Genomic DNA, 27,052 nt, shown 5'->3' with positions numbered 1-27,052 from the left:
ACTTTTAAACCAGCACAGTGTCCAAAGGAGGGCAATGAAGATGGTGAAGGGCCTTGAGGGGAAACTGTGTGAGAAGTGGCTGAGGTCACTTGATCTTTTCAGGCTGGAGAAGAGGAGACTGAGGGGAGATCTCACTAAAGTTACAACTTCCTCGGGAGGGGAAGAGGAGGGGCAGACACTGATCTCTTCTCTGTGGTGACCAATGACAGGACCAGAGGGAATGGTCTGAAGCTGAGACAGGGGAGGTTTAGGTTGGGTATTAGAAAAAGGTTCTTCACCAAGAGGGTGGTTGGGCACCGGAACAGGCTCAGGTTCCAGAGAAGTGGTCACAGCACCAAGCTTGAGAGAGTTCAAGAGGCATTTGGAGGATACTCTCAGACACATGATGGAACTCTTGGGGATGGTCCTGTGCAGGGCTAAGGGTTGGACTTGATGATCCTTCTGGATCCCTTCCAACTCAGCATATTCTGTGATTCTGTGGTTTTATGAAACTCAGATCAAAAATACAGTCCAATTGGGGAAAAACTATCTCGTATTAAAATCACACAGATTAACTCTACAAATAAAATATAGGTATTATTAGAGTCTGAAAAGGCCATTCTTGAATACTTTGAACTTTGAAGACTCCTGTTATTTTCAGTTAGATTTCTAATGTAGTTGAATGGTGTTCTCCTTCATATTCTGTTTCTTCTGCTTGTGACTTTACACCTCTTGTGCTGAGCTTTTATATTTACATTAAATAACATTAAAAATATTAATCATGCTTTGTGAATACTGAAAAATCAAGTCTCTGAGCTAAAGTGTAGGTATGAATGTAAATAACATTCACACATTCAAAAGGAGTGAATGTTTTCACCCCAAGGTAGAAGGGGTAAAGAATCTCCTGTTATAAAGAAAACTCAGCTAACTCCATGCAGCTGGCTACAGCTTTTCTTCCACTACTGCTTTACCTTTTTTTAGCTTCTTTCCATACATACATGGTCAGGTGACTAAGAGTTGCAAAAAGGCACCTCTTGTCAATCAAACGATCAAATAGTTTTGGATGACTGACGAGAGAAATTAAAAGCCCAGAAGATGAGCACACATAAAAATCCATGTGAATAATAATCCTAAGGGATTCACGTACCAGAACTTACTCAAATACAAGCCCCTCCCAGATCAAAAATCTGATCTAACACACTGCATGGGTACCATAAGTAGCTGCACAATCCTGACAACAACCGGGGTTCTGTTCAGAGAACTGTAGGTAAATGAATGTACACCTTAGAAATGCAAACATTCCAAATGATACATGTGCCACATATTATTCAGTCATGAAAATGTAAGTAAGCTACCAAATAGGATTCAATCATGAAAAATATCCAATAATATTAGAAGCAGGTCTCTGCATGGAGTTTCCATTAAGACAAAACTGTTGATTTCCCCCGCATGATGAACTCTACCACAAGTTTATTCTGTGGACTGGTAGTGGAGACTGATATGCTTAGAAGGCTTTCTTCCTGTAATATTTCCTAAAATTTTGCTATCGAGGTAATGGCAAAACAGACTTTTTCCTTGGGTATTCACTTGAAATGGAAGTTCTTAAAGTGTCCAGGGAGTTTTCCATCCGCACAGACTGTGATTTTCTGAACCTCTTTGGGAGCAAGCCCTTGTAGAATTCTGCAGCCTTCTTCTGGAAGTGCTTCCCCACAATTACATACAGGATTGGGTTCAGGCAGCTGTTGCTAAAGGCACAGTAAACAGCTATCTGAGTCAGTATTTCATTGATGTCTTCCAGGCATTTGAGCGTGGGTGAGAAGTAGCGGATTGTGTCAATGAATGTGCTGATCTGAAATGGAAGCCAGCAAATGATGAACAGCAAGAGCACAGTAAGGACCAGCATGGTGGCTCTTCTCTCTGTCTGGACTGCCTTCATTTTTTGTAGCTCACTGCTGCGTAAGGCTTTGATGATTTGTATAGTGCAATAGGTAATTACACAGAGTGGGATCATGAAACCCACAATATTCAGCAAGCAGTTGTTTGTAGGCTCCCAGTAGTTGGCTGGGTAAATAAGAGCACAGGCTGTGATATTGTATTCTTCAAAATACTGTAACTTTCGAAACGCCATTGTAGGTGAACACATGAGCAAAGCACATGTCCAGATTACAAAGCTATTCCATTTGGCACAGACGGTTCGTCGCATCCGTCCCAGGGACATGGTTTTCACCAAGGCCAAGTAGCGGTCAATGCTCACTAGTGTCAGGAAATAAATGCTAGAATAAAAATTCATGTAACTCATACTGTTGACAGCTTTGCAGAGAAACAGGCCAAAAGGCCATTCAAATCCATTAGAAATATTAATGGCCCAGAAAGGTAAAACACAGACCAACATTAGGTCAGCAAGTGCCATGTTTGCTAGGTAAATTTCAGCCACTGTACAGCTACTCTTGTGGAAACACAGGACAGTGAGGACAAAGGAATTTTCTATTGCTCCCAGAACAAATATAAACCAGAGGAATCCAGGCTGATATTCTTGTAGCCATCTCTCTACATCTTCATTAACACATTTGTATGGATTTATCTGATCCACTCCTGAATTATTTTGGAAATCTGCTGGACTGACTGTGAGCTCCTGGGTGGTCATGTTGTACAGTTGTGTAACATTTTCAGTTGTGATGGAAACCATTTCTGTGCAAAAGAAAATAGGTGACATGAGACTGCTGCCTCTAACTTATTGCTGCAAAAGACCCAGTAAGAAAAGCTGTCTCTGCTTTTCCTAATGTTCTAAAAGTGTAGCTTTTGACCAGGCTTACAACTCCCCGTGTTGCTTTCTCACAGGCACCAGATGTACTCGCTGAAAGTTTCACAGACTGCGCTGCTGTGGACTGCATGGACCAATTTTGGGCGAGTGAAACAGAGGGGATGAAGCAACAACAAGCATTGTTATGAACAGATTAACTGAAGAGAACATTTACCAGCTTTTATTCACTGGTACCAAGCCGCAGCAAGTCTGTGTTAATTCTTTGAGGAGGTTCATCTTTACTTTGTTTTCTTATCTCTGTATATTGATAGCCATAGTCTCCTAAAGGACAGATGTGCCTGGTATCTCACATTGTTCACTGTTAAGCTGCTGGTTCTGTGCCATATCCCTCAACATTTTACACCCTCTCCTGTAGAGCAAGAATTGGGTAGAATTCAGTGGTGCTTCCGCCCCAAAGAGCACTGTATATTTTCCCAAATGTTATGACTGACACAACAGACATTTAGTTTTGGCTCTAGTTTGCATTGAGAAAGCTGCAGGAGCAAGGATCAGTGTTTGCCAGCAGTGTGTGCCTTTCTCAGCTTCTCACCAGAATTGTCTATGTATTTCTGTCTCTGAGTTTCTGCAGCTAAGTCACAGGAGAGATCAGTGGTACAATCTTCACGCGGGAGTTCAGTTCTAATAGGTGTGCAGTGGTGAGGTTGGCAGTCTGACAGAGATAGAGACATCACATAAGCCAGGACCTGTCTGAAGTCAGGCTGCAGTCAGCCAGCTTGGGTGTAAGAGCACAGTGTGAAAACCAGGTGCTGTACTGTAAATGTTCTACAGATCAGAACAGCTTGAGATCTTACAGGGAGCTATTTACAGGCATAAATGTCAGATAGGCACTTAAATGTTACCAAAACCAAACAGAAATTGAGTGTGCAACATCACTCAGTACTGACAAAATAACTGTGTTTTTTGTTGTTGTGGTCTTGGGTAATGGTTGCTGAGATATTATCCAAATGCAAAATTGGCTTCTGAGATATTTTCCAAATGCAAAATTGGCTTCTCAGATATGTCCATATAACTATCTGGACTGGGTGACAGAAACACTTTATCTTTTTCCAGATCTTTGAAGTACCACCATTTATGTTATGGTTTGGAAGATTTTCCAATGTGTTTTTAGTTAAGACACTTGTCCTAGTCAGCAGGTAAGTTGGCGGTAAAAAGGGACACGTTTGTAATTCCTGAAAGGATGGTGTTCTCATTTGTGTTTTGGTTACTGGACTTGTTGGCCGATAAGTGTCAGTGCTTAGTATGCATATAGACATTTGGCTGTTGGTTACAGAATTACTGAAAAATGGTGGTCATATTTTGTGTGCTTTGTGTTAACAAAACAGTGTAGTGCTTGAAATCAAAAGCAAAGATGAAGACCATATCTTAGTAAGTACAGTAAAGGCAGTAACAAAGGGAATCTCTCTGTAAAGTAAAATTTTAACAAGGCTGTCAGATAGAACAGGTAACTGAATAGAACAGGAAAGTGGGATTGAGAGCTTTGAAGGACAGGGCAACTTAAAATGGATTAATAAGCACAAAACATCAGCAACACATCTGTCCAACCCTTCATAACTTGAGCAAAGGACAGTATTTGTGTTAAGATGGGTAACAACACATTCTCATTCTCCAGGTTCATCCTTCCAAAACACCAACTTTTCAAGTCCATATCTAAATGCAGGAACATACGTTTTATTAACCTTGCCACTGTCAGAACCCCCACAGCCTAGGGACACTTGTATCCTTTTGATTACTGATGGTTTTCAACCAGCATCTGGAGAAAGGGTTTGTGGAACCCCCTTATTACACAGCACTCACTGCATGCTGTAGACACCCCTCCAGTGACTCCTGCTTTTACTGACGCTGGTTAACTGGAGCTTCTAAGTCTACTGGATATGGAGTTATTTCTTTTATACTGACAGTAAATGCCATCTGCAGTGCACGTTGCACAGCATTCCTAATATTCTGATTTATGTCCTCTTTTCTTCTTCCAGATATAAGCAACTAGTGTAGGTTGTAAATGCTTGGACTAGCAATTTTATTTTTGTTTGAACCTTTGCAGGCATAGTAGAGCACATGCACCTATGGTACATCTTTCTGTGACTTTGTTCATATTTCAGTAGAATAGAATATTGGATAATACCAAAAGCCCCTCTGAAACCTGTATATACTTTTCTTTATCCATTAAACCAGATTGGATTAGTCCAGTGTAACCTCATTTTTGACAAGTGTGTATTGGTAGTTCATTATTACTTGGTTCTTCTTTATTATCCTCCATATGTGGATATACTGATTATTTAATATTTTGCTGTCATGATTTCCAGGTATTTAATTCCAGGTATTATTATACATAATATAATCACAGGGTATTGCTATCTGTGCCTTTTTTAAATATAAGTATTGTGTTTTACCCTCTCCAGAGTTCTGAGATATCTCCATTCTTCTTGGTTTCACAAATTGATAGCAAAGATTTCTTCTCCTAATTTCTGAACCACACCAGTGTAGGTTATATACAATCCTGCCACTTTACATAACTCCATGTATTTTTTAAATTGTTCCTTCCCAATTCACATACATTCACTTGTCCAAATCAATCACCTTAAATATCAAACCAGAGTTTCCATTTCTGAGAGGACTAACACCAAGCTGTCATTAAACTTTGTGTTATTCTTTTAGTTAATGCTTCCCTTTTCCTTTTGGTAGCAGGCCTAGACTTTCTTCCATTATCCTTTTATTTTTCATATATTTATAGAAATATTTTATGTTATGTCCTATGTCTCATATTAACTGCAAGTCATTTTTGTCCTGATGTTTTTAATATCTTTGATGTCCTGAATTCTTAAATAATACCTCAGATAACCATACTTTTTTCTGATTAATCTCCCTATAGCAAAGCCTGGCATCAAAGTGCTGGTATTCATCAACACTTAGATATCTCACAGCCCAACTTTTGTGGCTGGGAGAGATGCCACTAACAAATTGCAAACAGCAGTTTCAAGTCTCCCTTTCTATGTACACTGACACTTTTCACTGTAGAGAAGTACTAATGGGTGATCAACAAAAGGTCATCTGAGAACACAGAAATTCTGTTGGGTGATGCAAACAGCAGAAGCTGTTTCTTCTGCTGTCAGCAGGCTGTGAACCATCAGAAAAAAGTGCTTTGAAGTTGGATTTATACACATATTTAATAAGATGCTCATTAGTAATTCAGAGATTGGCCATAAATGCTATGTTGACTTTTTCTATGAGTTTGCCTTATTATATGACTAATAGAAAAACAATAAACAGGAATTAATTTACAGCAAATAGCAGCTCCAAAACTGCATATTGATTTGTCCACATTTTCCCTGCAATTAATCTCTTTTAAATTTTGGTTTTAGAAGGGAAAACCTGGAATAATTTAAAAAAAAAATTAGTTATATCATATTACTGTGGTCTAGAAACAATGTGTAGGGACTAGTTAGGAAGTGATCAAGTCCATGACATGAGACTTCTGGCAACCTGCCTCCTTGGTCCCTACCCCAAGCCCTTCCATAAAGCATTGATAAAAATGGGGTAAAGAACAACGTAAGGTGTGCTAATGATCAATTTAAAAATCGTAATATTTAGGGCTAAAATGATGTGCTTGTTGCTGTTCTGTATAGCACAGGAAAGTAATTTGAAGTATGTGCTTACTGAATAAATTATGATTGACAAAGCCACAACTAAGAAAAGGAAGTGATTTGCCATCTTCTTATCATAGGTTGGTGAAAATAAATCTGATCCTCTCACATGTTCTCCACAAATACTTCCTGTGCAATGCAAGGTAGGCCTAATATCCCAGCAGAGACTCTTAGTAAGATTTTGTCTGACAGTTTTGACTGAAACACTGCTCAGCTGAAGTAATCTCTCATTACTGATTCTGAGGGATCCCTTTGGGGGCTGAATTTGACCCTGATGGCGTGCAGCTCCTACTGTGAGTTACCTCCTCCTTGGCAGTCACTAACCCCACTGTCAGCTATTATCTCATGTTGTTCTAGAATATTTTTGCTAATAGCATTGGGTACAAAAGGCAATGTTTCAACAAAGGAGGGGTGCAGGGTGGGCTGTGTGGGAGGCAGTGAGCCCTGTGCCTCTTGTAGACACTACCCTTGCCAAGGGAGGAAGGCTTTGGGGTCGACTCATGCAGGGATACTTTGAGTGAGTGATGGACAGATCCTGACAATGCTACAAATTAGGAACCCTTGCAGAGGGACTGGGAAAAAAAGGGCTAATAACTGTAGTTGTTGGACTGTTGGATTGTCATTACAGGCAAGTGAAGTAGGACTCCAAAAAGATGGTGGTCACCAGTGACATAACCTGAAAGCTCTGAGGGCTGGGCAGAGTCATTAGTGCACCTTGGTATTGCCTGGTAACCCTGTGGGATGTCCTGCTGTTCAAGAACTGACCTGTACATGCTGCACTGAAGGGAGCATGCCAGGAGACAGGCATGAGTTTATCATCAAGCCAAGGAGTCCAGGAGAGTGATTAATCTTAGAATGTCATGTGTGTAGCAAAAGTATCCATGCTACAGGCATATGTGCTGGGGCCTGTGAAAGAAAAGAAGGGGAATATGATGAAAGGGAACAAAAAGCCCTTGAAGGATCAAGAACTGTGAGCTAAGGAATGGAATGACAGGGTAAAAAGGCTCAGAGCTCAGTTAATGCTGCTACTGGATGGGAGCAAGCTCCAGGACAGCTTTATTCCCCAGATAGGGCATGATGCTTCAGGTGAATGTTTTTCACAATCTGTTTTGCATCAGGATGAAGCCCTACAGCTACTGAATTCATGATTCTATTAGTACCACCACTGGTGTTAATCTTTCCTTGTACTGTGCTAAACATTTACTGTAAGCTAAGATATAGTGAATAACTTAAAGTCTTATGATGTTCTCAGTCATGTGTTATGCAAGGACAAGTTCTGAAATGTGTAATAAGTGTCCAGGTTATTGCAATGTTACCTGCAATAATCTATGCTGTGGGAGTAAGGAAGGGACTTTGTAAAGCATATTTTAAAGCTGTTGTGACTTTGCTGATTACATCTTGCAGAAACAAGGTGTGAAATTTCTAATTCATGTATTCTGAGATTGTCATAATATTAACCTTGCCAATTTAGTCCTCAGGGACAAAAGGTGGGGCCTAAACCAGATAAATGCTATTATGATGTTAACTGCTATAATGTGGTTTGCTGGAACAAAAGAGGGAATATTAAAAAGCATGGATACCCAGTCCTGGTGTTATCCTGCATAGTCCAATTTGCAAGGAAAAAGGAAAGACTGGGCCATCCAGATTTCTGTGATGGACAATCATTCATGATGAATGTTGCCTAGAGAGCAGCTGTTTTCCATTCATCTCAGGGATTTCTTATCAAGGCCTTATGAAGGATAAGTATGACACCCAGTCTGTAGCATCCTTAGCAGAATTTTACAATTACCTGGTTTCTTTTAAGTGCTGTCAGTGACCAAAAGTGTTTTCAGATGCATACAGATGGCTTGCCATACGTACATGCAGCTCTATATACAGCTGGGTGTCAGTGGCACAGAGGAGTGGAAAAGCTGGGAGGACAAACATGGCTTTGAGTGAATGGCTGCAAACTGAGAGGGGTATTGGCTGACTTGTGACATGGTGCTTTTTTAGAAAACAGCTCAGCTACAGAAAGAAACAGCAAAACACCCAAGGGCTGCCACAGCCTCTCCTCTAACTTTGTGTTTCTGTGCAGAGCCAAGCCTGCTTTGATACTATGCATTTTTTTGTGTGGATTTGTCCTCCTGAACATCTCTGAGCCCAGCTTGGACAGCCAGGTGTTTGGTGGGGATGCCTATTAGCCTGGCAGCCTTGCTTCTTTATGCTAGTGTAAAAGCCCCAAATTTAACAGAGGAACTGTCAGAGCCATAAGAAGAAAAAAGGTGTCTGCCTGACAGATCTGCTGTGACTGAAATGGGAAATATCAGGAGTTTGAAAGCTGCTGTAGGTAAGGGCAGTCCTCAGCAGTGTGGTGTGTGCAAGGAAGCCCGTGTCCTGCTGAGAGTACTGCTGCTACTCTCAGGAGCTGGGAGTGTAAGCCTAATAGACTCAGTAAGTTGTTTTATTTAGTAAGAGATTGTACCAAAAGAATCTCAATGCATAATTTCTCCTTCAGCTCCACACCTACAGGTCTAGCAGGCCTGAAGCACATGTGATGGGATAGCATGAGCAAAGGCATTGCTCAGCAGGAACCCAAAGGTGTGTGGAAGATTGAAGTCAGCTTCTGTGATGGGCTTAGAGCTAAGTTTGAACAAAAATATAGACAAGACATTCTTTTTATAAATTCTTTACCTTCTCCATAAGGATTATTTTCAAAGATTCTATTTTAACCTCCTCTTCTCGCAACCTTTACTCTTGAAAAAAATCACCTTTGTCATCTATCCCCAGTTCACTGAGACCCTCGTTTCCATCTAATCTGAGCTCAATGAGACTGCTTGTACACCTCTCTGTGGTGATAAAATGGGTTTGATTTGTATCTTTGCCTGGCTGAATGGGGAAAGGTAACATTATATCACTCTTGTAGCATCTCTGAAATGTGTTCCGAAACGTTCTCAGAATGTCCTTTTAATTCTGTTTTATTGTGGAGGCATTAATTATTTTTGAGAGATAAAGGAAGTGTCAGAAACATTCCTAAAATGTTCTGCTTTTACTAACCCCATGACTTTAATTTTTAATTTCCGATTTTTGTATAATGAATCTCTAATGGGGTTTAGCACATTTGAGGTTTAGATCAGCGGACACTGTTGCGGCAATGTTAACTTAAATGTTTCCTGCTCTTCATTCACCCTTCACTGTCCCTTTTACCTTACAGCTGCCCTCACGGTTCGTGAGGCTTCATGTTGAACCAGATTCAGGAACTTGACTGGGGCAGAAATAACCTTACAAAATAAAAAGTTATTTTAAACACAAAACAACCCCATAATTTGTCAGAAAATTAAGGCAATAAAGAAAATATATAGAGGAGTTACCTCCCAAAAGTGTGATTTTTAAATACTCTTCAGTGTGTAAACTTGAAGCACACAATGGAAAGAAGCTCTCACTCTGCAGTTGTTGTTAAGGGCGTCTACATCAACTGTGTTAGGAAAAAAGGAAAAAAGAAAGTTGTTCTGTTAAAACAGTTATTTCAATAAAAATGGGACTAAGGTGAGCAGAGGCTACTAATTTTTCTCCCTGGGTGGGAGATGAAGCCATTCAATCCCAATATGGGCTGTAATCAACTAAAGAAAGGTATGGAGAGAGCACAGGGCCAATCAAGTGCAATGAAGTACTTTGCATAACATTTTTTTTTCCTGAGTGGAAATTTTGAATGCTCTTAGTTTAGACTCTCCAGAGTTATAATTTCCTAAAAAAATTCCATACTTTTTAGCCTTAAACAACCTGATAAGTTATTTTTCAATGCTTTTTATGCATCTTATCCAATAACTGGGATGATTCTGACAAAAGGTATTATCTCTGTGTAAAATAGTTTTAACTGAGATGGAGAAGAACAGAATGGCTGGAGAAGGTGAGAGCTGGAAGAAGGAGGAAAATATGAACTGGTTCAGAGAGAAGTGCTGAATATATACAGGACATTTATATACAGAAAAAGACTGGACTCATTATGAACAGGGTTTTGATTTAGTTCAGATTTGGTGGTGATATTTGAATCACAGTCTGTGTTTGACCTGTGACTTGACACCATCAATATTTTACAAACTTTTCTACTGAAAATGTCCTCCAAAATGGTCCAAATCTCACCAAAGCTGGATGTTGCTGTTGTTCTGATAGAGCAGTTTTAGTACAATAATTGTATTTAATCTGAACCGGGAAATAATAAATTTAACATTAGAGGCTGTTTCAGGACCAAAACACAGGATTTTCACTTTTCTCCAGCTATTAAATCATTAAATTTCAGCCTTGTCATTCTCAGAAGTTTTAAATACCCAGCTGGATAAAGCCCAGAGTAGCATAATCTGTAGCTGTAGCATAATTTTGTAGCTGACCCAGCTTTGAGCAAGAGGTTGTACTACGGACCTTCCAAGGTCCCTTCCAGCCTGCATTATCCTAAATTCCTTGATTTGTGCTTCTTGTGCTAATAAATGAAAATTCCAGGTAGATTAGGGCCATCAAATTAAAATCACAGAATCACAGAATAGCTTGGTTTGGATGAGACCTTAAAGATCATCTAGTTCTAACCCCCCTGACACGGACAGGGAACCTTGCACTAGACCAGGTCACTAGTTTCTAAAAGCTGTATTTCAGCAGCAAGTGCTCTAGCTTGTTGGATTTTCCCATCTTACTGAGGTGCCCTTGTTCAATGAGGCTCCTTATGAAGCTGTGAAGGTTTTGTAGAGAGCACTGTGGGAACTGACCTTCACTAAAGTTATTTTTTTTAATTATTTTTAATTTTGAGACACAAAACTGGCTTGTCTAAGTCACATAAGAAACCAGAGAGAAGGTTTTTTATGTTAACAGGTGTTTTCAGAGGATGACAGAAAGCAGCCTGGGTGCCAGGAAAGCAGAACCTGAGCAGCAAGAAGTTGAGAGGAGAATACTAGAGACTGTTAAATGCTGAGTTAGTCTTCTGCATCAGGACTACCATGTGCCACACTGGGCTGTTGGAGCCAACTTTCAGCATGTACTGACTGTTCTGTTTACCTTTCTAGTCTTTATGTTGCTTCAGTTAGGTGGTTAGAAAAGAAAGAAAATACCAGAGAGAGAAAAGGGACTGGAATACTTAAGCAGAGACATTCAGGCAGTGAAGCAGGAGGAATGCACAGGAAATTAAAATAGAAATCTACATTTGTTGAAAAATCGGTCTGGCATAGTAATAGGGAGTTTTGCTTTTCTTTTCACAGAAGACCTGAGGAGTTGTATTCAGTGTGCATAGAGACAATTAAAAAAATTGGTGATTTTTAGGGAGAGCAACAGCCACGTATTTGGAAGGCAATTTAGGCACTTGGATGTGGGTATTTTGGAAAGTGTAGGCTGTCTGGGATACCTGCATGGGGTTGGTATATGATATAGGACATCTGAGAGTTCTTCTAGAGACAAGCAAGATACCCTGGATTTTCTGAAGCACCCCTCCACCTTGCTGGGGCTCCTTTACCCCATGATCTTAGCACAAGCATTAGAGGGTGGGAGGCATAACTCCACTGTGAAAAAAAGAAAATCTTTAGGTGTAATAGACCACTATAGAGACTATAAATTAGAGCATTATAGTTCTAAAATGAAATGCAGAATTATAGCAGAAGCAGAGATGGAAAAGAGTCTCCTGGGAATTAGTCCTTTAAAACAATCCTAGTTTTCAGAGCTCAAAACTGACGTAAAGCCTATCTATATTTTAGCATTTCATAACTGTCTCAAGGGCAACATATGCTAAAAATATTCAGCAAGAAATAACTTTTTAAATTAACCACTTTCCTTGAAGAAATATTTTCTCTTCCATCTCAGAATTACGGAGAAGAGAAAACACACATTTAATCAGAAATGTGCTGCCATATAGCTCTGATCATCTAAACTTCCTATTGTAATATTTATAAATACCCTGTATTATTATAATAAGTAAGCAGTAATTTTACTAAGAGTATTTTTACAAATGTGAGTGGGTTCAGTCTCTCAGAAATCTTTTTCCTGTTAAAATTTCTCAGGTGATCTGTTATGAGGCTACATGAACACTTCCAGTCAGTGGTGAGCACAAGGGCTAGGTGGATGCTCTTGCCTTAAAGATTTAGTTGTAGTTTTGTTGCATGTGTTAGCTCACTTAGCTGTTCTTTGGAGCTGTGTAACTCTTGTATGGAAACCTTTCACAGATCCTGGACTTCAGAAAGTATCCCATCAAAACATTGCTGTTGGTGATACATTGAGTGAGAGCATTCTTTTTGCAGAGAAAGGCTGCATCAAAGCGTCAATAAATTAAAAAGAGAAAGGTATAAGCAAATAAATAATAGAAAATACCAAATCTCTTGAACACTGTTCTAGGGTTGTTTTGAGGCATATCATAGCATTGTGTAGTTTGGATGAAGGAATGAAATATGAGGGTAAATCCCTCATTTATTTTTCCACAATAAACCTTCTGCTAATATTAGAAAGAGTTTATCAGTTAAAGCAAATGAGATCTGCCACTGTGGGTCCATCAAGAACTGAAAATGTGATGCATACAAAACCTGTACATAGTGATGTGCTCACAGCAACCATTCCCTAAGTTAAATTTAAACCTTAATAGCTGGTTTAGCATTTTGTTTTCTTGGAGATTTCTATTATGTTAATGTTGTGCAGCTTTTCCTTTCCCATTTACGCATGATGGATTAGTAAACACAGTAGAACTTCCTGTACTTCTTGGCAACTTTTATTATTGTAGAAAGAAGTTTAATTCAAAAACTATCAAACCACTCCTAAAACAAATATTACTATCTTTCACCCCCTCCCAGCACACACTCAGAAAGTTTAAGCTGTTCTGATTTACAGAGTTATTTTTTCCCCTATCTCCAGCTTTCTCAAGACAGTATATATCTATGAAGAAATGAAGTATATGAAGATCTTAAATCTAAGTGTTAACAAACATAAGTGAGTTTGTTCCTTTCTTTGTTGTCATTGAGCAGATGAAAGACCTATTTCCAAGTCTCTATTCTGTTTAACTTGGAATAAAATCTGGAACTCAGGTGATTCACATGCCTGTATACTAAGAGGCCTTGTAACAAATGTGGATAGAGCCTTTCCCAAATCTTTGTTCGTGAAGCCTAGCCATGATGATGATGATGATGATGATACTAAGAGACCACAAGCTTATTGAGTAATGTTGATTGAGAGCATTTCTCTTTATGAAGCTATTTCAAATTAGTATAAATACTTAAATAACTATTGAATCTCAATTTTTCATCTTTGGAGAATATAATGAATTGCAAGGTTTATGATATCAGTCTCACAACTCCTTCTCCCTCTCCTTGTGAATACGAAATTAGTTGCTACTCTTCTCAAGTCTTTAATTCTTCAGGAGTTTACTCCTGCTCACCCCACTCCTACCCCCTTCGACTTCATGTGACTCTGCTCCCCAACCTGGTGTCACGAGTCCCAAGAAGCTTTGTGTGTCCCTGAACCAAGATGATAACTTTCTGACTCTCCTACAGCAAAGCACGTTACTCTTGCACAACACACTTTTTCCGTGTGTGTTGTAGTGTTTACTCAAAATGTTTTGACAACTGGGAAGGAAAATATTCAGACAGGAGAAAACTGACCACAAGCTCACTCTGCAAGGCTGGCAGGGTATTTTGTTCTGTTCTTTCTGGCATTTCCCATATAAGAACAGATAGGGTTATCCATGAATGCTCATTGTCCAAAGCTCAGCCAACAATTAGCCTTTTAGCGTCAGTAGAGTGAGAAATTTGGGAGCTGCAGTGGGAATGGGATTGCAAAAGCACTGCAGGAGTGAAGAACAGTCAATCACAAGAATTCTTCCCTGAGAACTTTTTCATGGAAACTGTGGCATGGTGCAGATTCAGCCCATGCCTAGAGTTCAGGTTTGGACTAGGGCAGTCACAGGCTATGTCTGCTCTTTCAGAGATGGGGTGAGCCCTATCACTTCTGACACAACCTTATCAGTCCTCTGTGGTTTCCCATGTATATGATACTGGATCAGTCTGCTTTTGCATACTGTTGACAACATTTGTTTTCCTAAAACTCTGAGCATAACACTGAGCTTCGTGTCCATTTGCTGACTTACATTCTTTTGGGTTATCTTTACTTGATTTTCCTATTTGGTCCAAAATGATGTTTTGTATTTCATCCTTGGTAAGGTAAGGGGTACAGGGCCGAACTTTGCAAGTGGCATCAAGTTTTTTACTTCCTTTTCTCAAGTTCTTTGGTGCTTTTGTGGACAAGCACTAGCTTACAACAATAATATAAGCAGGAATGCTGCTACTTCCCTAAGCAAGCGTTTTAAATAATGCCAGGATAGGGCTCATCCCTGAATGCACTTAAGATTCTTACTCAGTCCAGCCTTCAGACTGAGTGGCTGACCTTCTCAAAGACACAGACAGAGGAGATGCAGAGGAAAATAAAGAGATGAAGATGGCAGATGCAAGTCATGGGCCCTTGCAAATTTGCAAGTAACACAGGTGAAGGGGAATGGAAATGTGCTTGATGGAGACAGTGCTGTCTGGGGCCCTGATTATTTCTAGGTAGAAATAAGTAAAGAACAACAATACACTTGGTTTGTAGTGTGGGTGAAATAAACTCAAAACCTGGTCTTATTTGCTGACACTGACAAAACACCCTAGTTTCCATCATTAACTGAAAGGCTTCTTCCAACTGGGGCAATGATCAGATTATGGTTTGCTCACATTTTTCATCTCTGCAGAGTTTACACTCAACATTGGATCTATTCCTGAGAAGATGATAATTTATTAACTTAATTTATTCCTGTTCCTAGCTGGTTCAATGCCTAGCTTGATAATATCTACCCCCATTGCACTGTCTTCCAAATAACAGTGGGTGGAAGTCAGCCAATCTGCACATTTGTCCAGCAAAAGTCCTGCTTGCAGTGAAAATAGCATGCCTTTGTCCCAGGAATCACATAGGGACCATTGAGAAAACCTAAATCTTGCCCTGGGGCTGAAATCTTGCACGTCCCTTAACCCTGCTGCATTCATGGTGTCTGACTACAAAGCTGAAGACAAATGAGAGATTATAAACTTCCTGAGTTGTATGATATGACATGTAGATTTACCAGGTTGGAACCTGGACAAAGGAGGCTGTATTCACTCCCCTGAGCATTGCAGGCACCACAAGAATTCTGTGTTGCAGACAAGGGATTGCTGTATCCCATCACCACTACAAAATTCAGAGCTTAACACACTAGCAGTCTGAGATCAATTTAATATCCACTGTAGGAGTTCGATTCCATGTGAAACAGCAGGCCTGATGGTATCAAACAGTATAATGTGCCTCTCAACTGGCAGACAATACCCTGAGCCCACTGAATAGCTAAGCTAATCTGTATCCAGTGATAAAGAAATAAAATGCTTGTGATTTTATCAAGAGTAGCTTGTGCAGCTAGATTATATTTATTTGTTAAAATGAAAATTTCCTGCTTTAGAAAACAACCTTTCCTGAAACCCAGACAGATCAAAACTATTGCAAGTACTGGGCCAAAACCAGATAAGCTGGAAAAAAAAAAAGTGAATTTTCAAGTGGCTTGATGACAGTTTTTGCTAGGTGTCTTGGAGGAGCTGTTCTTAGGGTGGGTTATCAGAATCTGGTCTTGGGGTTCAGCTAGTTGAGTAGTTACAGGCTTGATCTCAGTATGAAAGACAGGAGAGCACTGAAGTGGTGTGCCAGTGACAAGGTGCTTGATATCTTCATTACAGAGAACAATGGGAATACTCTGCAGAAAGAAATGAATGATATTAGTAGAGCATTGGGGGGAATTATAAGATGAAAAAGCTGTAAATCTTGAAGCATATCAGTTCCCCAAGAACACGTGGTAACTGATGCTTCTTTATTTGCCTTGCTGTAGTGGAGGCACAAAAGAGTTGTTCAGCAGTGCACAAACCTCCACTTAAGTCTCCCTCACTGACATGCACGTGGATGTTCTCTAAAGCTTTGCACTGGCTGCATTACTCCCACCAGATCTCATGAGCTCAGTTTAGCCACTCCTTTCTCTTAGCAATTGAAATACTGCTCTTTTCCCTGGATAGCAGCATTAGGTTCTCATGACTAGGTAAAATGTGAAGGTCTAATGGCTAAATAGTGTTTGTCAGTAGTGGTCCCTTTGAGCATTAAATACTTAATAGAGTGATTTGCCTTTCAGATAAACTGGCTCTGTGCCCTGAAAGCACTTTGCTTCTAGCACCTCGAGAACATTTTGGCAGCCATTTATGAAAAAAGCAGAGATTTGCCATCTCCAGTGCCTCCAATCACTATGTTTCTACTGTTGTCAAGTATTTGCAATAATGCAGCATTTCCTGCACATATTCACCCCTGTCTTTCGCAAGTATGGCTTTTGAGAGAAGCCCAACTCTCTCCAATAGCAAATATCAGAAGCTCACAGAACGTGTGGCTGACTGGTTGTTGTTCCAAAGTCTAATATCAATTTCTTTGACAGCTACTGCTTTCCTCATTTCTTATCATACAGGTAACTGATTATTTTACTCTGTTGTATTTTTCTGAAAAACACATTTGCAACTACAAAGTCATCCCTGTCAGCAGCTAGAAATGTTTCAGTCACTACTGCTGTTTCTACTGCTGAGCCACATACTGATGGGTCTCTGCAAGAAGAGTCCTTAGCATGGAAGGCATCACAGGCAGAATCAGTCCTTCCTGTAAATTAGTAATAATGCCTTGTGTTCTCTTAATGTCTTTTACTGAAAGGACATATGGATGGCTTCACTGAGTAATGGTGTAATTTTCGAACAGCACATTGGGCTCTGACAACAGAATAGGCTAGAAAGTATGATTAACTGTATAATGTTTAAGTAAAATTACATCTTTAATTTCAAGCAGGTGGAATTCAGAGGAGGTGATATTTACCCAGGTTGTTCAAGTTAGCACCCCTAATACATGGGCTTCTGAGGAAGGTCCTAGTTTAATTTAGAACCTCTGACAACAGCTACACTAAAGCAGTGTAGCTACCAGATTTTAGCTTCCTGAATAGTTTTTCTCATGGACCACGTCAGAGATTGATCCTCAGCATCACTAATTTGTATCATGGAAGGCAATACAAGCATGACACAGTACTTATTGTCTAAATGGCAGGTTGTTTTTACTAAAAGAATTGGAGCTTTTTATTTGTTTGTTTGTTTTGAGTTTCATGTTCTTTTAAGAGCTAAAAGCAGAGTGTGGCATCGCAAGCAATGGTGAGTTCCCCTCTCAAGGAGAAGCCTAGGCTGTAGCGTGCCTCACTTCTTAAATGATAAACTTCAGAAAGTCATTTTGCTTTGCCCTTCCTAGGTCAAACACATCCTGCTATACTATCTCCTGAGCAGCTGGGACAGTCATTTCATATTATTTTCATGTATTTGCTTCTCACTTAGCCAGTACATGAAGCATTTGCAATTGGAAAGAGGTTAGTTTTCAGTTAGCATGGTTGGAAATCACCATAGTGTGTATATTGTAAAGAAAAGCTCAAAGACAGATGTACATGGTGGAAATGGTGTGTGTGAGTAACTATAGTGAATTTCAAACAGTGTTGCAATTACCTTGATAGTAACAGCAGATAAAACCTGGATCCAAACAGAGTCTGTTTTTCTGCTGAAAACCCAAGGGTACTCTAGTTCTTAAGTGTGAATGCACCCTATCTCTATTGGAAGAACTGAATATTCAAATGTATACTGATAGGGATTTGGTGATTAAACTGTACTAACACAGATGTGGCTTTCAACACTGAGAGGTCTGGAAAGTTCAGGACACTTCTCCAGCTGAGAAGTAGTGTGATTTACAGTGCTGATTTACAAGAGTCAGTGTTTGGATTACATTTTTATTTTTGCCTTTTCAGGCTTTGCCAGTGTGTTGAAATTATACTGTGCATTAATTTATTGTTATCCCTTTGTTAGCAGTAGGAGATGCCAGAGCCTTGCTGGAACCTGGTGCAGACAGTTTGTTTTTCACTCTATATACATGGGGCTTGAGCACTGGTGTTCACAAAGAAGATATGTCTATCTACTCTTTCCAGAATGTCAGACCCAACAAAAAAATACAGGATAACAATCTAGTCAGAGAGACAGATTCCTTTAGTATATGCCACAGCTGCTACAAAGAACTATCATACCCAAAACTAAGAAAAAGGAAAGGTTTAGCATCTTTGTTGTTGACACGGACAGTGGAATCAAGTGCACCTTCAGCAAGTTTACCAATGACACCAAGCTGTGTGATGTGGTTGACACACTGGAGGGAAGGGATGCCATCCAGAGGGAAGGGAGGCCGCCCAGAAGGAACTTGACAAGCTTGAGAAATGGGCCTGTGAACCTCATAGGGTTCAACAAGGCAGAATGCAGAGTCCTGCACCTGGGTCAGGACAACCCCCATTATCAATACAGGCTGGGGGATGAACAGATTGAGAGCAGCCCTGCCAAGGACTTGGGGGTGCTCGTGGATCAGAGGCTGGACATGACCCAGCAATGAGCACTTGCAGTCCAGAAAGCCTATTGTATCTTGGGCTGCATCAAAAGGGGAGTGGCCCAAGAGGGAGGTGATTGTGCCTCTCTACTCTGTCACAGTTAATGGATCACGCTTTCTAGTACTTCACACGTGTTACGACAGCTATGTAGGAGATATTTTTTGAAGTGTTAGAGGAGGGGAATTTTCTCTTCCTATTAAAATGACTATCAAAAAAAGAAAATTTCCAAAGAAACTGATTTTAAAAGAGAGATTTTTCACAAAAGATTTGGGCAATGCAACAGAAAATATTTTGAAGATGTCATTTCTGGTTTTGAGCAGAGGAGAAGATGTACTGACTGCCCACAGCTCAACAGGAGACCCAGATCCACTCTTGCTCTTTTTGGCCAACTAAGAGTTTAATATCTTTACAAAGTGGAGCAGTTCCAGAAAAAAAAGATAGAATGAAGAAGTCCAATTCACTATAGTTTATCCCCCAGGCACTTGCTTAAGAAGGAAGATGTCTCTTTCAAAATCCCTTATCTGTGCTCCCCATTCCCAGGCAGATTTATCCTCTGTGTGGATTTGTTCTGTGTTTTGTTTTCTTGCTTTTGCTAAAAATGTCAAGACTCTTTACCAATTTTTCTCTGAAACTGGAATTTTATCTTCTGACCGAGTTTGTTAATTTTGAAAAATGTTGTGATTAAAGTTAATCATGTCACCCTTGAATTTGTGTACCATCACTTTTGCCACTACTATAGAACATAAAGCGCTGTGTAGAATTGCATGCGACAGTTTTCTGCAGCAGGCAGCAAAGGCTCATGGCAGGATGTCAGGGCAGGAACAAGCGACAGAGAAATGAGTGGATGTGAGTTCTGGAAGGGAACATAATGCTGCTAAGGGAAACAGAGGAGAAACGCTGCTGCTGGGAAGAAAGGAAGGATGAAGAAGGATAAATGCTGATGTTGGGGTGGAAGGAAGGAAGAAGGGAAAAAGAGGGGTATAATTTCCCAAGACAGAAAAGGGTTCCAAACCAAACAACAAATAAGGGTTCCTGCCTGAGTCAGGTATATGCTTTACCTGGGATTTTCATTTAAAATGTTAGAAAACTTAGATAGTTTACACAATATGGATCTCTATTTTACCCAACTTCAAAATAGTCCAAAATCTGAAATTGTTTGATTCTTGTGTTTAGAGTCAAACTTCTCTTTGATTTTTTAGAGTTATTTGACCTGAGTCCATTTATTCTAAGGCAAACCTTATTAATATGTTCCATGTAACACTTTTTTAAAACCATAGACAAATGTACAGTGGAAACTGCTTAACCTTTCTACAGTGATACATGATGCAAAGTGTAGCAGAACGAAGCTCTAGATGCCTCAGACCGTATAAACTGTGGTATGATTCGAATGCCAATTTGTAGACTAAATGTATTGTGAAGAATACATTGTATTCTAAATGTATTGTAGAAGAAAAAAAATTGCTGTCTTACATTTCCAAAAAAGACTACTGCCAAAATGTTGCAGGAAACACCTACACAAAACTGACTGTACTTTGCTACTTCTACTTCCTTCTACTTCTGGGAAATGTCCCTTTTGCTGAGCCAGCTGACTGTAATTTCTGGGCTATAAGGTGACTCTTTTAATGAAAAAAAAGTTTCTGAGAAGAATGATGTAAGTAGAAGGTGAGAGCACATAATTGTCTTATATGACCTGCCTGCACATGCTGTTTTAAAAAAATGCACATTTAATAAATTAAGACTTCTGTGACCAATATCCCAGCCATTAAAGAAATGCATTCATGTCTAATTCATTATGACTACTTCAACCAGGTTGGAATAGTATCATTTTGAAAATGAACTTGCAACTCACAGAGGACAAAAAAAAAAAAAAAGAATAAAATTATTGAGAAAGCTTTTAAGTCTTGAACTGGTGCCCTTGTTCTTGTAAATGGCTATTCCAAATTCTCCACCTTATTTGAGTTTGCTATTTACTGTAAATCTCTACACAGATTGAAGGCTTGGAAGCAGATAACTGCATTTACTTGTTTATCTGCCCATGAGTAATAGTTCCAGATCTTCATGACTTGGAAATTTTGGCATTTACTGAAACAAATAAAAAAGATTCTTGCCCAGACAAAGAAAAATAAATAAACAAATGGAACTCTCTTGATCCTAATGCATGGACATATCAGAAACCTCTGATGAAAATATTTGTTCATTGTTTTGTAAAAGGCAAAAAATCTGGGAGGAAAGTGGTGAAGGCTCCATGTAGGATTGTCTCCTAGTAACGTGTAGGACAGGCCTGCATGGATAATGTTATTATGCAAAAGGACATGTATTTTACATCTCTGACAAGATGCTAGCAAATCTATATACGTGTTTGTCCATAGGGGTGCGTATATATGTGTGTGTCTGTATATACATCTGTGTGTGTATAGAGAGGGAGGAGATGGAATTTCCACAAAGCAATTATTTCCTAGTCACCTTTAGTGCCTCAAAGCATTTTTCTGCCCTTTTGCTGTGTATTCTGGGAGAAAGTGACTTGTGTGCTCTCCCAGCACTAGAAGGACCAGGCACGGCAAACCTCTCTAGGTGATGCCAAGGAGAATGGCCATCTATGAGCTGGTCTTGAGCAGGTAAAACAGGATCCTGCATGAGGAGCATGTGAGAGGGCTCTCCAGAGTACAAACAGTGTCTGGAGGGTTTGTTTTAGGTGACTCAGCCTGAAGAAAAGAAATAAGAAATTCATCCTTGAGCTCAGGTATCACAGACTCAGATGAGACCATTATAATAAATAACCTGATGACACTAGACTGGTTGTAAGATTCACTGGCTGAAGTTCAGCCTTGAACTCAGGCTATACAGTTACAGAGGCTAAAATTTGATTTGGAGCGTATTTTGTGTCCCAGAAAAAAGTTTACCTGTTGTGATAAGTAAGGGAAGAGATATGGCATAAATTTCTTTCTAATCTCCTGATTTGACACCTAGGAAAACAAGCCTTTCACAGACCTTTCACTCTGGAGAATGAAACCAGAAAAAAAGGATGTGTCAATGAAATGTTCGTTAAGCAGGCTATCAGTAAGCAAATCATTCTTCTCTGCTGATAGATCTGTAAGACCTCATCTGCTATACACTGTCATTCCTCTGCTGATGCTGATTTGGATGGCGCTGAGAGCATTCAGTCCAGCTGAGGCTCTAGCCTATACCACCTTTTTACATCTTTTCATCTGGATGTTTGCCTGGTGTGTTTTTTTCCACAGTCTACCAAGTAGGACCAGGAGCACTGCTCTGCAGACACTGCCATATACTGTCTGTGTTACACTGATGCCCAGAGGCTTCAGGTATAATCAGTGTGCAAAAGTCGTGCAAGCAGAGGGACAATCTGTGCCTCAAGGAGTTTATAATCTAAACAGAAGCCAAATGTAATACAGAGAGTGTAGAATATAGCTTATAGAGAAAGACTGTTGGAGAAAGAGGTGAGAGGTGCACGCAGAGAGAAAAGCTACAAACACATACTGCAATATTTCTGTCTTCCTACTTACCTATTTAAGGATCAGGTCCCACCCTTGAATTGTGAAAGTGTAACAATTGCTTTTTTTAAAAATGAAACACTTCCTCTTTACTGGCCTGCCCACGCTCTGCAGGCAGCTTACCCTTCACATGAGGAAAGTGGCTTGGGTTATTGCTGTGCTCCATGTGTTTGTGTAGAGGGATCACATCACCCTTCTGGAAGGGAACCTTTTGTAATCCATGACACTTCAGAGCAGAAGCCCTTCTGTCAGTCAGACAGCTGATAGGAAATCTTACAGTCATGGTAAAGAGACAGACCACCTCCAGACATCGGGGTGAGGGTCCCAAAAAGGTTACCTGCAGTGTACTCCCTTCTACCAAAGCAGGAACAATGGAAGAGGAAAAGCACCTGTGGCCATCTCTGCCTCTGGGAACGCATGTATAAATTTTGTTAACGTTAAAGAGACCTGAACCTCTAGTCATAGCTCACTCACCATTTTTTTTGTGGATTTTAACAGTAATCTCAGATAACACAAGTGGGAAAAATGGACTTCTGCATTTTGACATTTTCTGCAAATTAACCATAGTCTGAAGTGTGCCTTTGTCTGCAACACTATCACCACTCTGGCATACCTTAGTGTGCAAAGCTCAGTACTAATGAATCTGCAAACCTGGATAATCAGATTTGTTTGCAGGGATCACACAAACCAGCCAAACCCTGCTGAATCAAGTTGAGGAGCTAACATATAGGGGAATTAAATACAGAACAGCAGCAAAAGTAAGTCAAGTCCACCCTTTCAAGGAACATCAAGAGTCCTGAAGTATTTTGGTGAAGTTTGATACAGCAGCTTTGCCACAATGTTTGAATGTTTTGGACTTGCTTATCATCAGACTGAAGACACATGCTTTCAACAGGCAACTTTACTCCCTGTGTTTCTCTGGTCTTTATCCCATTTGCACCTGTTCTCCAGTGTTTAACTCCTTAATGGGGTGTTGGACCATGACCAGGGTCCCTCAGAATCCATTCATTAGCTTTACTTCTAAGTAAATGAGGTGTCACCACCGTGGTGATCACTAGCAGTTACAACTTCATCTGTATGAAGACAACCTGCAGAGCACAAATTCAGAGTTGCTCGGGTGCTCTCATCCTCTGTGCTTTCCCACTGCGGTCGAGCCTACCTACCTCAGGGCTGTGACAGTTCTGGGATGCCCTCTCCTCCCTCTTAATCCCAGGGGAGAAGCTGATTGAGCAATCTGCCTGCCACCCACTGGGTTTGTGAGTGAGCACCCAAAGACTGCGCTGTAGGTTGTGATTCTTTTGTAGCTACCCACTCACCCAGAGTCACCCTGGTTACAGAGAGCTGGCAAAGGACAGCTTTTGTCTCCACTTCTAAGTACTCTGTTTCTTTACAGCTGTGTGTCAGCCAGGCAGACACATAACTTTTCAGCTCACTTCCTGAAGTATGCTAAATGCAAGAAGGAAGAAAGATAAACCTTTAGATAAGGTAGGGGAAATACAACTGCATGAAACACTGACAGGGAGTTTTAAAAAAACATGAGGGACAAGAGAACAAGGCTAATGTGTAATTTTAAAGAAAAGTGAAGGTTTTAGCTAAATGGCATTTTTCTCAGATTTTTTTTTTTATTTTAACTTCATACTGATTAGCATTGCTAACGAGTTCAGGTGTACTCCTGTTGATTTGGCTACTGAGAGGGAATTTGTTTTGAAAGCAAAGCTCTATTTGCTGATAAGTTTTCCTGGACTTGCAATATGCTCTTTGCTTTTTTTTTTTTTTTCCTACTGTAATTTTGGAAACAGTGGAATTTAGGCATCTAAGAGATTTTTACCCCCTTCTTTCCGTGAAAAACAGACTATCAAACACTGGCTATTCTTAAACAAGTTTTAGGGTTGTCATAATGAATGTGCTAAAATTCTCCCAAATTCCTTTTGTTTTCTGCCTGAGAAAATACTTCAAATATTACCTAGCTATAAGAATTTTTAAAGCTCTTTTCCTGTTCAAGAATGAGGTGCTAATTTTGGGAAACTTAAATTCAGTAGGAAAAGCTGTTCTTTTGTTAGATTGTCGGTACAAAATGTTCAGGTAACTCTGAGTAACTCAATTAGTCTTGTTCTAGCATGTGCTCAGAGGCCCAGTGGAAAACTTGACAAAGATTTTCTGGAGGCATCTGTGCTCTGGTTATTTCAAGGTCTTAATTAAATTTGGTGTGTTTATCCTTTCTCTTTGTGTTTTCACTGTTCATACTGAAAACAAGACAAATATATTTGTAAGTCTACCAATGATCCTGAAGTGCTAAGATGCTTCCCTAATTTTTTTCTTGGTGATTGCACATTCTCAGAGAGCAGCAGGCAAGCTAAAAAACATATGACTGATATTACTCAATATGCTCATACTTCAATACTAGAGACTCAGCTGTAAAAATAGAGGTGTTTTTTTTTCCTAACTGTTTTCTAGCTTCTTAAGAAAATATGTACAGGTGTTTATGATAAAAGTATCTTAGGAAATGGCATCTGTAAGATTACACACAGCACATAAAACCAAGAATTTTAATGCCAAACTATTTGAACAATTTTGACTTTATGGCTATTTACTATTATTACGCTAGGACAGCTTCTTAAGATACTGAGTAATGGAAAATGAATAGCTAAAAGTATAACATATATTTCAACTTTTCCTCTTTCTGTTACGTGATTCTGATTACAATCCCAGTTCTAAGCTTTTTTTTATGTTTATCGGTATCTTCTAAATCATGTTCCTACTGCAATTTTTTATTTGCATACAGATGTTAGAAAGAACCTGATAGTGTAGCTTAAAGGTCATCCAAACCTTTGCTTCTTCTTTAAAAATTTTAAAGGTTTAGCTTTTGCCATTCAAACCATTCAGAGACAGGTTAGCAGCATAAGATACACACCCACACACACTCTCACATCCTGCCCAACAAAGTTTACAATCAAAATAGTAAATAGAGAGAAAATTATCAGTATGTACAGAAAAGAATTGCCTCTGGCTTCTCCCTATTACTTTGTAGGTAATTTCCTCAGCTGAAAACAAAGTTAGCTGCTTGTACTTTCTGATTATTGTTGTGTGATGAAAGAAACTGTTCCCATAGTATGATTACAGACATGAAATATTTTCTGGACAGGAGAAATCCTTATCGTCCCATAGCCTGTACACTAGATGGTATCTGAGGGAGGTGAAGCACCCTGTGTTTTTGATACATTGGGTAATTTGAAATAAAGCATTTTTCTGTAAACTCTACCGTTATGCAAACCCTGAGAAGTTATAAAATTACATTAGCAATAATTATTTTTCTCCTCTGTGTTCCTGGAAAAACAACAACATCAGATCTTTTGTCACTGAACCAGAAACATTAAGAATTCAATTAGTCGTTTTCAAGAAGAAAAAAAGCTACATTGATTTTAAATAATAAGAAATTTTCATATGTAAGAGAAGTGGAAAAACATACCTTGACTGCAAATTCACTACTAAGCAGACACAAATGTGTGAAGTGCAACACGTCTCTGGGAACAGCCAAGCTCCTTCTGTAGTATGAATGAGTCTAACTTCTGGTTTTACTGCCCCTCCCTGAACATAGCAGACTCATCCCTCTGCTGATGACATCATACTCCTGGATTTTCTCCCATACTGTATTTTAAAAGCAATGTTTATCTACTGTACCCAGTTTGAGACCACTGATATTTTAATATGGGCAGTAAACAACATAAACATGGCTAAAATACTGATATGCCCCAGTGTGTGTATAAAACAGTCATGTGTTTGCATAACAGCTTCCAGAATTGTGCGTGAGCATGTACTCACAAACACAGAGTTCTTATCCTGATTTTGGCAAATGGTGTGTGCATATTTTATTGGTGTTAGACACAATCAAGAGCTAAACAAGTCAGCTTTTAGGAGGACTTGGATCTTTAAAACAGAAAACATCAAATATCTTATTTACAGTCTAAGATACTTTTTTTTCCATGGGAAAAATATCTGAAAGACACTGCTCTTCCTCACCCAAAATCACTGACTACTCAATCTGCTGAGAACTAGTACAGAATCCAAGTACCACTTTAAGATTTAAATTGGACCAAAGTTTCTTCAGGTTTATGGATGAAATATCTATGTGAATCAGAATTAGAGTCAAAAAGTGAAGCAGAGCCCTTTTCTTACTGCACTGACTTTTATTCCGGATTTCAGATAATTAACAGAGAACTAATTTTAGACTGTTTTGTTAGAGGTATAGCTGTTTTTCCTCTAATATTTATGCAATTTAACTGAAATCTGAAATGGTAACCATGGTTGCAGAATTCCTCACAGAGGACACGTTCATTCAGAGGAGAAGTGAACAGAGTAAAGAACAGTTCACTGTCTTAGTTTGCCATAAAATTCTAATTCTGAAAGTGAATGATTCATGAAAAATGTTGGTCTATATTGTGACCAGTAGTATCTACCAGGGAAAATATTTGGCTCCCACTCTCCACTGGTTCATCATTTACAGTTCTAGTGCAATACACTCATTTGGTGTGTGTTCCAACAGGAATCGCTGCTCTACTTTTCAGTCATTTTCCTCTTCTTTCTCGGAATCTGTCATAATAGCTGCTCAGTACATTTTCTTTCTTTATTGCAACTAGTT

The 27,052-nt window shown here is 39.4% G+C and overlaps 1 protein-coding gene across 1 annotated transcript; it reads right to left on the bottom strand.

Moving 5' to 3' along the window:
- Positions 1-1,522: 1,522 nt before the first annotated feature.
- Positions 1,523-25,896, bottom strand: BDKRB2 (bradykinin receptor B2). The gene is made up of 3 exons (XM_018082304.2): positions 25,883-25,896; positions 9,786-9,889; positions 1,523-2,667 (listed from the first exon to the last, which is right to left on the bottom strand). The coding sequence occupies exon 3, from the start codon at positions 2,663-2,665 to the stop codon at positions 1,523-1,525; it is 1,143 nt and encodes a 380-aa protein (XP_017937793.2). The 5' UTR covers positions 2,666-2,667; positions 9,786-9,889; positions 25,883-25,896.
- Positions 25,897-27,052: the final 1,156 nt, after the last annotated feature.

The sequence above is a fragment of the Manacus vitellinus genome, unplaced genomic scaffold, assembly GCF_001715985.3.
Source record: "Manacus vitellinus isolate BGI_N305 unplaced genomic scaffold, ASM171598v3 scaffold_6_pilon, whole genome shotgun sequence".
NCBI classification, from domain to species: Eukaryota; Metazoa; Chordata; class Aves; order Passeriformes; family Pipridae; genus Manacus; species Manacus vitellinus.
The sequence above is the reverse complement of the archived record's forward strand: the minus strand, read 5'-3'. Positions and strand labels throughout refer to the sequence as shown.